Source organism: Pleurodeles waltl, chromosome 5 (genome assembly GCF_031143425.1).
Source record: "Pleurodeles waltl isolate 20211129_DDA chromosome 5, aPleWal1.hap1.20221129, whole genome shotgun sequence".
Lineage (NCBI taxonomy): Eukaryota > Metazoa > Chordata > Amphibia > Caudata > Salamandridae > Pleurodeles > Pleurodeles waltl.
Window position 1 is genome coordinate 1674407393 of NC_090444.1, and position 13731 is coordinate 1674421123.

The window sequence follows — 13731 nt, forward strand, 5'->3', positions numbered from 1 at the left end:
TCAAATTATTCATTCTGCTTGAGCAAAGCAAAAGCTTCACCTTATTAGGGTAAAAGCTACAGTTGTCTTTTGTAACCGATTTGTGACATGTCACAGCAACAGACGTCTGCACCTTTGAGTCCTTGAACACAGTGAAAAAATGAACCAGGTGAGCCCGACATACAGAAAGGGGTACAAACATGTTTCTGGATATCCACACATTGCACTGGAACATCATGTGTCGGCGAAAGATAAGGATGGCAAAGCCTTGTCTAGTAGGAGTATTTTTTGCTTAACGTTCTAACTCTGGTTTTCTTTTACAGTACAAGTACCCACCATTTAGCCATGGGTCATGTTAGGATGGAAGTTTATTTTGTAACAAGTTGGGGTACATATTTGAATTTGACATTTGGAATCCTCCTGATTTCAGATGTGTTAAATGTAAAAACACAGGTTAACTGCCCCTAAGAAGAGCACAGTTCATAGACAATAGATTTAAAAAATAACATCAGAGATGCTTATCTGAGTAACTTGCTCTGATATCTTTTAGCATTGGTGCTCATCTTTGTAGTTTATATTTCATGGCTAAAGTCTTTCGAACATTAACTTTTTTGTTTGTTTTGTCTTGCAGACTTCATGGATTCCATACCTCTGCTGCCACAATTTCCATTAGATATGGACCTTAAGATATCTGTAATTGAGTGCAAACCAAAGGAGGTGTTAGTTGAATTTCAGGGCCAATACAATGCTGAATTTGAATTTGACTACCACATATTACAGAAAGAGCTACAGAATGTTCCCAAGGTAAAAGACAATGTTGTGATTGGCGACTTTTGCTTAGTGGAAGATAAAAATTCTATGGAATGGCACAGAGGAAGAATTGTGGAAAAAAAAGGAGAAATGTATGAGGTTTTCCTCATAGATACTGGAAGTGTTTTGAAAGCTGATATTACCCACATTGCATCTGCGTGTGGTGAAATTTTCCAGCTGCCTCCAAAAATAGTTTGTGGTATTTTTTCCAACATACTTCCACCGGAGGAAAAATGGAGCTCAAAGGCTATAAATTATTTTTCATCACTCCTAGGAATACACTTGAAAGGCCATGTCCAAGCTATTTTACCCAGTCAAGTTGTCCTCCTTGAAGTACCAAAAGTCATTGATGATTTAGTCAAATTGAGTTTAGCACAGTATGTTGATAGAGATACATTTATTCTTATTGTAGAGATATTGAAGGACTTTCCAATTGGGTCCATCCAAAAGCAAATACCAGATTTACTTCAACAGAAACACATTCAAGCAGATTACATAGAGACTATTCCAACCTTTCAACAAATTGTGGATCATTTGCGACCTTGTCTCTCTGTAGACACGACAGAGAAAGTCAAGATAACTGCTGCTGTTAGCCCACTTCAATTTCACTGCCGAATTTCACCTTGGATTCAAGAGCTAGAACATTTAACATCAGCTATGTTCTTACATTATGAAGCCATTAGTAAAGAAGCTGTGTGTGACCATTTTGGATTGTTGTGTGCTGCCAAGCGGAAAGATGGACAGTGGCACAGAGGAGTTATACAACAGCTCCTTTCTGATGATAAATTGAAAGTGTGGTTTATGGACTTTGGGTACAGTGAAGCAGTGCCTTCCAAGTCTGTCCACAAGCTTGAGCCAGAATTTCGTTTACTTCCAATGATGTCATTTCCATGTGCTTTATCTTGTCTATCTTTGCAAAACGAAAATCACAGGATTTTCCAAATTGGCGAATTTAAACGTGCTTTATTAGGGCAAACTATTTTAGTACATGTAGACAAGTATTGTAAGGAAGAACATTTATATCATGTTACTTTACACAATAAAAACCTACTAATTCCTTCTCCAGGTCAGCATGAAAATAAGTTGCCCCGATTGCGGTCCCCTAAATCTCCCTATAAAATCTTCTCTAATGAGGAAGCAAAAAAAATATGTCATGAGAAACCTTCTGAAGTGGAGGTTATTGCTCCTCAAGAAATTGAGAGAGACTTAAATAAAAATGAATTGGATTTACAAGTGGGGTATCCCAGAATGAACATGAAAATAGATTCTGTGTATATAGCTTATGTTCAGTATGTACTAAATCCCTCTAACTTTTGGGTTCGAATTGATGATCAGGAGGCTGCATATTTAAAAATGGTCAAAAATATTGGGGAAAAGTATGCCATGTGCGAAGATTGTGACATGCTTCTTGAAAATCCACAGCCTGGCATGCTCTGTTGTGCACGATATAGCAAGGACATGAACTTTTACCGAGCTGTTATATCTGAAGTGCATGATATGGAAATTACAGTTTACTTTTTAGATTTTGGCAACACTGAAACCGTCCCTGATGGTCATGTGAAAAAGCTGTTTACAGAATTTCATGACTTCCCGGCAGTGGCTATGTGCTGCACACTTGCCCATGCATTCTCTCTTGAAGAAGTGTGGGTAAAGAGTGCAACTGACTTCTTTAAAAATGCAGTATTTGGAAAACCACTCTTGGTTCACGTACTTGGAAAACAAACTGAAAAGTATGTTGTAGACCTCCACCTTACAAACACTTCTGAGGAACCAAATGTTGTTACACTGATGGTTCAGGCTGGATATGCTGAGTATTGGGAGTCCACTCCAGATTGTTCTCCTCTGCCCAAAGCAGGAAGCATGCCTGTATCAGACTTAAAAGGAGTGAAACTCACAAAGAACACATCAATCCAAATCGGTCAAATGAGCACAAAGACTAAACAACAAAGTGTATTGTTAAAAGAAATTGGTGTATCAGAAAAAACATTTTCTACTCCTTCCAGTTCAGGAAATATTTTTTCGAAAAAGATGATTACTTTAAGAGATAAAGAACTCACATGCCATTATGATCAACATGTTTTTAAACCCGGATCGGTTATTGAAGTTATTTGTTCTAACATGTGCTCACCAGGAGGGTTTTGGTGCCAATTACAGGCTCAATCTGAGGCATTGGTAAGCTTAATGACGCAAATACAAATTCACTACAGTGTTCAAGGAGAGCCATATGAAGTTGGAAAGATGGCCTGTGTTGCTAAGCGTTTGGTGGATGGAAAGTGGTACAGAGCATCTGTAATTCAACAAATCTCAACAAAAGAAGTAGATGTAATTTTTATAGATTATGGTTTCCAAGAAAGAGTTAAAGTTGAAGACCTGAAAAGCATCACCCCTGATTTTCTCATTCTGGAAGGTCAGGCATTCCGATGCAGCCTTTATAATCTAGTAGAGCCCTTAAATGCAGATCCAGTGAATTGGACTAAAGAGGCATGTGCAGGCTTCAGATGTTTCCTTGATTCAGCAAGTAGTGGTTCACTGAAGTGCACAGTTTACTCCCTAATGCTTGTGAGGCCTAACATCCTATGCAATGTGGTTGATTTAGAGACTCCTTCTCATAGTGCAAAACAGTTTCTCATAGATAAAGGCTATGCTCATTTGTTTGATTATTCAAAACCACTTTCACCTTCTATTTCACCTTTTACTTTTATGTACTCCTCATTTAACATTAAAATAGGAAGTGAAGAGGAAATGTATATAACTCACATATACAGCCCAACAAAATTTTACTGTCAACTTGTTAGAAACAGTGAAACTATAGATGCTTTGATGAGTAGGGTTGCACAGATTGGCAACTCAGTTGTTCCTTCTAGAGACAGCAGTTTAAGACTCTGTATAGCAAAGTATTTTGAAGATGGTAACTTTTACAGAGCAATTGCATGCCCAATGCAATCATCGTCACATTTAATGGTATACTTTGTAGACTTTGGAAACAAGCAAGTAGTAGAAAGACAGGAAGTAGTGCCTATTCCAGAAGAAGCCACAGATTTAATATTCACACCTATGCAAGCTTTGAAGTGTTACCTCTCTGGTCTCACAGATACTTTGCCTCCTGTAGAAGTAGTGAAGTGGTTTGAAGAAAACTGTTTGGGGAAGATTCTGAAGGCAGTTATCATATCTAGGGAAATGGATGGGCGACTGTCTTTGGAACTTTATGATGGATGTCTAAAGATAAATAAAAAAGTTAAAGAACTGATGAAGATGCATTTGGCTTATTGTGCAGAAGTGCAAGAGAAAGCCAATAGTAATGTAATTACTAAAATAAAACATGGTAGTCACATTCCAGGGTATGTAGGAATGGATTGTGAAAGTGAGGGGTCCAAAAATACAGACACTTTTCAAAATAAAGATGAAATCAAAAGCGAAGGTAGTCAATATACAAGTAATCTTCTGAGTCTGAGCACAGGCACAGATAGTTTTAATGGTTCTTTCAATAAAACACCAGACAGTCATTCCAGTGATTTTAGAACGCAGTTTGTTTCAACCACAAGCATGGTGACATCAAGGAAATTTGGTAAGTCTCAGCAAGAATGTAGGAATTCCTTACAGCCACAATATACTAATCTTCCTAAGCCAAATATTAAATCAAATTCTGAGGTGTTGGGCTATGTGTCTCACGTAAATAGTCCATCAAATTTCTACATCCATCTTGCGGAGGATGAACATTTTATTGTACAGATCGCAGAAGAGCTTAATTCTCAGTCTCTCAGTCTGATTCATTCTAAGGAAGAAACGTTCAAGGCAGGTGATCTTGTCATGGCAGAGTATGAAAAAGATTCTGCTTTATATAGAGCAGTTGTTAAACAGGTGAAGTCAGGTGAAATGTTTGATGTAGAGTTTATAGACTATGGCAATTCATCAGTTTTATGTCGATCAAAATTGTACAACCTTCCAGTAAAATTCCTAACCACTCCAAGACTTGCACACCCAGCATTTCTTACTGGAATTAGGTTTGCCAAGCCTGATGGAGCTGCTTTTATGGCTAATGTCCCAAACAATTTCAAAGAATTACTTATCAGCAGTGAACCTGTTCGTTTTAATTTTGTTCAGGAGTATGAACATGGGTGGGAAGTTAACATAAATTGTGACATGACTGTTGGTGAGAAATTTCTGCCCTTCCAAGAGGTCCTTGTGCCAGAGAACATCCTATTAAGCAAGACCAAAGAACAAAGCTTAAGTATGTCTGTGCTAAAGCAATCCCCCAAAGTCAACACAGCCACTTTGCCTGATGTATGTGACAAAGCAAATATACAGGTGCTTGGTGTTGAACAAGCTAATGTCTGCTATATTCCAAATCAAGCTGTACCTTCTGGGCAGTTAGAAAAAGTAAAATTGAGCAGCATTTCAGATTGTGGCACTTTCTATGTAACATTACTCGCAAGAGAAAACCAATCAACACACTTGTCTGGGCTAATTGATAATGCAGCAAATTTAACAGAAAATTCACTGCCTGTAGGAAGTATCAAAGATGGAATCATGTGTTTGACAAAATCTGAAAAAAGCCTTAAATGGTTTAGGGCTGAAGTGAAGGAAATATTCTCTGAAGAGAAGATGATGTTAGTTGTGTTTGTTGATAATGGTAGAACTGAAAAAGTGCCCATGTCTAATGCAAAGAAATTAAACGGGAATCTGAAAAGCATACCTAAACAAACAGTTGCTTGCAAATGGGTATGGCTTAAAAAAACTGAAAGGCGTTTCTTCAAATCTATAATGAACTCATTAACCTCTCAAGTCTTGAAAATCCTTTTTCTGCGATACTTGAAAGCCATTTCTACGTGGGAAGTTGAGATTCTGGTAGGTGACGTACTACTTATGCAGTATTCAGGTGTGGCTCCATGTCCTACAGTGAAAAATGAACCACTCAACTTGGAGGACTCTCCTTCAGTTCCAGTACAATCCGTTCATTCTATTCCATGGATTACACGCAGCAGCGGTAAATCATACCTTGGATTTGCATGTGCAGCCACAGACCCTTTCAATTTCTTTGTTCAGTTGGAAGACTCATTTGACATCATGACTGAGTTGTGTGTGCTACTGTATGACTTACCAGATAACTTGCCAACATTACCATTGGAACAAGTCACTCCTGGTTCTCACTGCTTAATGAAGTGTGACTTGAAAGAACAGTGGTGCAGAGCAGAGGTGTCTGATGTTTCCGCTGACTTTGTGTTACTAACATTTATCGACTTTGGATGTTCTTTTCAAGTACCGCCAAAGGACATGGATAAATTAAGAATGATTCCAGAAAATATTTCTTGTTTACCAAGACTAGCCTATCCATGCACTTTAAGTGAAGTAGTCCCTGTTAATTTAGAAAAATGGACAGAAAAAGCAATCCATTACTTTCAGAATTACTTGAATGAAAAAGAACTTCAGATACAATTTAAGAATTACCAGCATGGCCTTACACTGGATGTGGATATTTCGCATGAACGAAGCAATTTAGCAGATGATCTTATAGCTGCTGGCCATGCTGTCCGGTCAAAACGAAAGACCCCTGATTTTGATGCACCTCTTAGCACAAAACCCAGTGGTAACTCTAGAAAGCCATTTAAGATGACTTGGGCAAAAAATAATGCTTTAAGACTTTCAGATATTAAACCTGGAACTTCCAAGACTACCTTTTCAGAGAATTCTCGTCTGGACAATCTGAAACATAGTAGCACCGCTTTAAATGTTGTGAATCTAAGAGATGAAAGTAATACATACAACAGTAAAAAAGATGGTAAAAGAGTTAATTGCCCTCAGCAGTCAAATAAAGAAAGAATTCAAGACCCAGCTCAAGCTTCTACTTCTACCTTACGTGGCTTGTCTGCAGCTTCTAAAGTAATTACCAGAACAAATAGAACACAAAAGGCGAGTGGAGAAGTTTGGTAATCGAATATTCATATTGTAAGTGATCATTTTCTTAATATATTTGCATGCATTTTAGAGTGTGATGTTATTCAGGCATCAACAAATAATCAAGAGCTTAATTTTCCAAGTTTGTCATTTTGTTACAGCCTTACACCAATTTCAGACTTACTAAAATCTGATATATAATACTATTACCATTTAGTTATTATTTGAACTCCAGTGCGTGGTTTTCCCTAGGTGCAGAGAATGATGTGCGCTACCCATCCACCCCACAAACCCAAGATCAGTGTCCTTCAGAACTAATTGGCAAACCCATAGTTTTTTTTTTTCTTCTGTTGGAGCGAAAGGCACCGGAAGTACATATTTAATGTAAGAGACTTGACCAAAACGTAACCAGTGCAGCCTGTATGGCATGGAATTTCAGTGCAGTAATGGTGAAGAGAGGTAGAAGAAGATGTGTTGGATGTAGGGACAGTCCATGTCAAGAGAGTAACCAGAAAAATTGAAACCTCGAATCTTGAGAAGCACTGTCCTTATTTCTCACATTTTATTTTCTCCTTCTGATGGTGAGTAGATTGGCTACATGTTGTGAATTGTTCTAGGGGGCAGCTTTCTATGCAAGGCATCCAGTTTTGGATTTGATCATTGTTTTCACGGTTATCAGTAAAGTTTTTGAAATATCAATTTTTCTTTTGGGTTTTGGACTGATGAGAAGGTATTCAGTGTTGTGGGTTCAGTACAGTAAATTGGCAGATATGCAATGCTGCATTTTTTTAAAACTAGTTTGACCAGTTAAAATGACATTAATGGATGTACTTGGATATTATGCTTTATTAGCATATATTGACACTTGAGTCTGGTAGGACTGTGCTTATCGGATCCAAAGTATAAGTTGAACAGCGCTATAAAGAGTACAAGTAAAGCCATAAAGAGAAAAAATGTTGAGCATCTCTGGCAAATAGATGTCAAACACCCCCTCTCTGATATGCATCTACACTATCTGGTATGGTTGGTGACGTAGGCTGGGAACCAGTTTAGAACTTTCTTCATGAGTTCTACATTTCAGTAGGTCTAGCAGTTTCTTATAATCAACAGTGTTGAAAACTACTGACAGATCCAGTAATGTGATTAAGCAAGATTCTTATTAAGATGCAGCTTTTGCTAAATCCCTTCCAGCAAATCAATTTCTTTTAGTATGTGCACTTCATAAAACCATGGAGGAGTGTACATGCTAACATTTTGGGTCAGCCTCTAAGAAGGGCTCTTCAGATCAATAGGTGTTTAACTGTGAGATGCCATTCAGTCTTCAGTTCTCAAAGAATCCATTGGACACTCGGCTCCTAAAAGAGTACACCCATAACAGTAATTTTAATCTACTTAACTTAAAAAGTAGACTTGATTAGTAAAAAATGTCCTAAGGCATAATAGCTCCTATAGGTGGGCTGAAAGAGATTTGTTTTCTAGCTCCCAAGGTACCAGTTTAGTTTTTTCATAAGTTTTGTTTTTGAACTGAAGATTTGCTGATGTTTACTGTACAGGCCATAGCTCCAGTAGTGCAATACTTTTTTTCTAGATTTGACTTAGCGCGCTCTGTGTTTAGTGGTGCACACAGTGTCGCTATTTCAGTGTGCTTTTTTGGAGTTATGATCATTACCTCCTGTCCCTCCCTCGCCTTCCTTTCCCAACCAATGAGGCTCCTTGTCTCCCCTTAGACCTCTCCCTTCCCTTTTTGAAAAGCCCACCCCACCACCTCCTGTTCTTTTTATCTAGCCCGCTACACTTACCTTCTCTTCCTCCTCCGCGGCGGGGCCTGGAGGTGGCCTCGTGCTGACTCTCAGCGGCCGCAGTGCTCCTAGCGGTGAGTCCCCTGGCAGTCACAACTTCATATGGGTCCGCGGCGCTGCCTTGGGAGACGCTTCTTCCAGGCTCTCTGGTGGCTGGGGCTGCACTTCCGAGTCTTCTCCTTGCGTGTGCTGGGCTGCTTCTCCGGTTGTGTAGATCTTCCTGGATGCGGTAGGGCGGGCGTATCGGCCCACGTTTTTTTCTTGATGTTGGGTTAATTACTGCGCTATTTCCATTTGCTGCTTTTGGATGGGGGGAGGGAGTTTCTCCTTTATTTTACTGGATGCTGTTGGCCTCTTGGGTGCATTTCATGTTTGAATTATGATGAGGCAGGTTACTTCCAAACGGCGCAGGATTGTCTCTTCTCACAGGGTGGATGCTGCTGTTCCCCTTAACACTCCTGGTGGGCACCAGGTTGCGCTGGGGGTTCCTGTGCCTCTCCTGTCCAGGGAAGAGGTTCAGGACATGATTGAGGTGACTGTGTCTCGTGCTCTTCAGGCTGGGGCTCTTAGGCCTGGACGTTCTCCTGCCTCCCGTCCTTCGGGGCTGGCAGAGGGGTCCGCTTCCTCGGATGATGACGCCCTTCTACTTTTTCTGGTGGGAAGTATGTCTCCAGGGAGGAGATGTGGGATGTTCTGACCCAAGTTCGGGGCAGTTTGGGTTTTCCTGTTTTTCAGCCGTCTGGGACTGCTTCCCACTTGTTCCCTCAATATCAAATGCCTTCACGGTTTGCCATGCCTTTCCAGGGCCCTGTTTAGGATATGTTTTTCCGTGAGTGGAAGGATGTGGACAAATCTCAGGTTCCTCGCTTACTTCAGAAATTGTACTTAATGGAGGGGGTGGAGGTGTTGCCCCTTCCGTTAAGCTGAATTCCATTTTAGCTACTTTGATTGGCAAGACGACGGTCAACCCTGAGGACTGCGTTCCTGCTGATGCCACTGACAGGAAGGTGGTTTCAGGTCTGAAGAAGGCCTTTGCTGCAGAAAATTTAGCCCTCAGAGGTGGTATTTGTTTCTGCTTATTTTGCCCAGTCCTTGGTGCAGGACTTTGACAAACGTGCGGTGGCTGTCCAGGAGGGTTCGGAGCTGCTGGCGATTATGGAACAACAGGCCAGGTTGCTGGTTGACATTTCGTCTGATGGTGTCCGCACTTCGGCTCTGGCTTCTGGGGCTTTGATTGGGGCCCGTTAGTCCCTCTGGTTGAGGATGTGGAAGGCAGACCTGGGGGAGAAGTCTGCTCTCCTGCGGCTTTCTTTTGAAGGTCGCAATTTGTTTGGTGATCAGTTGCTGTAGGAGGCTGGCCTGGCTTGTAGTGGGTACCAGAGGTACTTACACCTTGTGCCAGGTCCAGTTATCCCTTATTAGTGTAGAAGAGGTGTTTCTAGCAGCTAAGGCTGATGGAAGGTAGCTATGGCAAAGCAGCTTAGGCTGAACTAGGAGACATGTAAAGCTCCTATTATACCACTGGTGTCATATGCACAGTATCATAAGAAAACACAATACACAGAAGTACTAAAAATAAAGGTACTTTATTTTTGTGACAATATGCCAAAACTATCTCAGTGAGTACCCTCAGTATGAGGATAAGTTATATGCACAAGATATATGTACACAAACCAAAATTATGCAGATAATAGCAAAAGGAAGTAATGCAAGCAATGTAAAGTTACAGTAGATTGCAATAGGTGCACATAGGTATAGGGGCAACACAAACCATATACTCCAAAAGTGGAATGCGAACCACGAATGGACCCCAAACCTATGTGAGCTTGTAGAGGGTCGTGGGACTGTAAGAAAACAGTGAGGGTTAGAAAAATAGCCCACCCCAGTGCACCTACTACCCCCAGAGAGCACAGAAGTCGTGATAGGGGGATTCTGCAGGAAGAACAAACACCAGCAATGCAACAACAGTGGATTTCCCGACCTGAGTACCTGTTAGACAAGGGGACCAAGTACAATAGTCACGACAGTGTTGAGAGTGGGCAGGAGCCCAGGAAATGCCAGCTGAGGGTGCAAGGAAGCTGCCACCTGTTGGAAGAAGCTTGGAGTTCTGCAAGAACGAAGAGGACTAGGAACTTCCCCTTTGGAGGATGGATGTCCCACGTTGTGAAGAAGCTTGCAGGGTGTTCCCACGCAGAAAGACCGCAAACAAGCCTTGCTAGCTGCAAAGGTCGCGGTTAGGGTTTGTGGGTGCTGCTGTGGCCCAGGAGGGACCAGGATGTCGCCACTTGGATGAGGAGACAGAGGGGGCACCCAGCAACGTAGGGAGCCCTCACAGAAGCAGGTAGCACCCGCAGAAGTACCTGAACAGGCACTTAGAAGAAAAGTGAACCGGAGTCCACCCGAAGTCACAAAAGGGAGTCCCACGACACCGGAGGACAACTCAGGTTGTGCAATGCAGGTTAGAGTGTCGGGGACCTAGGCTTGGCTGTGCACAAAGGAAATCCTGGAAGAGTGCACAGGAGCTGGAGCAGCTGCAAATCACGCGGTACCCAGCAATGCAGTCTAGCGTGGGGAGGCAAGGACTTACCTCCACCAAACTTGGTCTGAAGAGTCACTGGACTGTGGGAGTCACTTGGACAGAGTTGCTGAGCTCCAGGGACCACGCTCATCGTGCTGAGAGGGGACCCAGAGGACCGGTGATGCAGTCTTTTGTTGCCTGCGGTTGCAGGGGGAAGATTCCGTCGACCCACTGGAGATCTCTTCAGAGCTCCTGGTGCAGAGAGGAGGCAGGCTACCCCCAGAGCATGCATCACCTGGAAACAGTCGAGAAAGCCGGCAGGATGAAGCGATACAAGGTTGCTAGTAGTCATCTTGCTACTTTGTTGCGGTTTTGCAGGCGTCCTGAGCAGTCAGCGGTCGATCCTTTGGCAGAAGGTGAAGAGGGAGATGCAGAGGAACTCTGGTGAGCTCTTGCATTCGTTATCTGAAGAATTCCCCAAAGCAGAGACCCTAAATAGCCAGAAAAGGAGGTTTGGCTACCTAGGAAGGAGGATTGGCTACCAAGAGAGGTAAGAGCCTATCAGAAGGAGCCTCTGACGTCACCTGCTGGCACTGGCCACTCAGAGCAGTCCAGTGTGCCACAAACACCTCTGTTTCCAAGATGGCAGAGGTCTGGGACACACTGGAGGAGCTCTGGGCACCTCCCCTGGGAGGTGCCGGTCAGCGGAGTGGTCACTCCCCTTTCCTTTGTCCAGTTTCGCAGCAGGGCTGGGGGAATCCCTGAACTGGTGTAGACTGGCTTATGCAGAGATGGCCACTATCTGTGCCCATCACAGCATTTCCAGAGGCTGGGGGGAGGCTACTCCTCCCCAGCCCTCACACCTATTTCCAAAGGGAGAGGGTGTTAAACCCTCTCTCAGAGGAAGTCCTTTGTTCTGCCTTCCTGGGCCAGGGCTGCCTGGACCCCAGGAAGGCAGAAACCTGTCTGAGGGGTTGGCAGCAGCTGCAGTGGAGACCCCGGAAAGGCAGTTTGGCAGTACCCAGGTTCTGTGCTAGAGAACGGCATTGGGGTGACAGTTCCATGATCTTAGACATGTTACATGGCCATGTTCGGAGTTACCATTGTGACACTGTACATAGGTTGTGACCTATGTACAGTTCACGCGTGTAATAGTGTCCCCGCACTCACAAAGTCCGGGGAATTTGCCCTGAACGATGTGGGGGCACCTTGGCTAGTGCCAGGGTGCCCACACCCTAAGTAACTTTGCACCCAACCTTCACTAGGTGAAGGTTAAACATATAGGGGACTTAAAAGTTACTTAAGTGCAGCGGTAAATGGCTGTGAAATAACGTGGACGTTATTTCACTCAGGCTGCACTGGCAGGCCTGTGTAAGAATTGTCAGAGCTCCCTATGGGTGGCAAAAGAAATGCTGCAGCCCATAGGGATCTCCTGGAACCCCAATCCCCTGGGTACCTCAGTACCCTATACTAGGGAATTATATAGGTGTACCAGTATGCCAGTGTGAATTGGTAAATTTAGTCACTAGCCTGTTAGTGACAAATTTGGAAAGCCGAGAGAGCATAACCACTGAGGTTCTGGTTAGCAGAGCCTCAGTTAGACAGTTAGGCATCACACAGGGAACACATACAGGGCACATACTTATGAGCACTGGGGCCCTGCCTGGCAGGGTCCCAGTGACACACAGACTAAAACAACATATATACAGTGAAATATGGGGGTAACATGCCAGGCAAGATGGTACTTTCCTACAGTTGCCTTCCATGCTTTTGAAAGCTTTTAAGGAGAGGAAGCACGCCTTGCCTTACAAAGGTGCTTCTTTTTCTGGCAAGGGTTGGCGAAAGCATTCTCGCTCTTCTACGAAGTTTGATTCCAAATCTTTTTCTTCCAGGAAGCTTCGTTTTCAGCCCTCTTTTTCTCCTAAGAAGTCTGGTCCTGGTCGGGGTGGCCTCAGGAAGGGTTTCTAACCATCACTGTGTGCCTAACAGCGGGTCGGTTGGGGGTCGGCTGAGACACTTTCTTCACGTTTGGCAGGAGGATGTCAACGATCGATGGGTGCCGAACATTGTGAACAATGGCTACGCCATAGACTTTGACGTGGTTCCTCCGGATATCGGGGTTCGTCCTACGCCACTGCCTGCGAACGGTGCCCAGAGGAGGGCATTGTTGGAGGGTGTCCGGGACTTGCTCGTCAAAGGGGGCCATCTCCCGAGTTACTGTGGGGGTGAGAGGTCTGGGCGCTTATTCCATCTTGTTCCTGGTTCCAAGGGTGTCCGGGGATTTCATCCAGTACTAAATCTCAAGTGGGTGGATTCCTGGATAAGGACTGTGCATTTCCGGATGCTGTCCATTCAGACAATGTTTCCTCTGGTCAGTCCAGGGGATTTCCTGGGGTCTCTGGATCTGCAGGATGCTTACCTGCATTTTCCCGTGGCCCTGTCTTGTCAGAGGTGCCTCCTCTTTGCAGTAGGCCGGGACCATTTTCAGTTCTGTGTTCTGCCGTTTGGCCTCCAATCCTCTCCCTGAATGTTCACCAAGGTGCTGGCGCCTCTGGTAGCTCTTCTGCATTCCGAGGGTGTGTTTGACCATCCGTATTTGGACGATATTCTGATTCAACCTCCCAATCCGGTTCTGTTACGGAGTTATGTGGCACGGGTACTGTTGGTCCTGCAAATTAACGGGTTTTTGGTCAGATTTGGTTCCTTCCCAGGATTTGGTTTTCCTCTGGGCCC

At 43.5% G+C, this 13731-nt stretch overlaps 1 protein-coding gene across 1 annotated transcript in view; it reads left to right on the top strand.

Moving 5' to 3' along the window:
• TDRD15 (tudor domain containing 15) overlaps positions 1-13731 on the top strand; it is a 219260-nt gene that overhangs the window by 128783 nt on the left and 76746 nt on the right. The window contains exon 2 of the mRNA XM_069236007.1: positions 611-6732. Within this exon, the coding sequence (XP_069092108.1) occupies positions 616-6717 (6102 nt within the window). The 5' untranslated portion in view covers positions 611-615 and the 3' untranslated portion in view covers positions 6718-6732. The remainder of the gene's footprint in view (positions 1-610; positions 6733-13731) is intronic.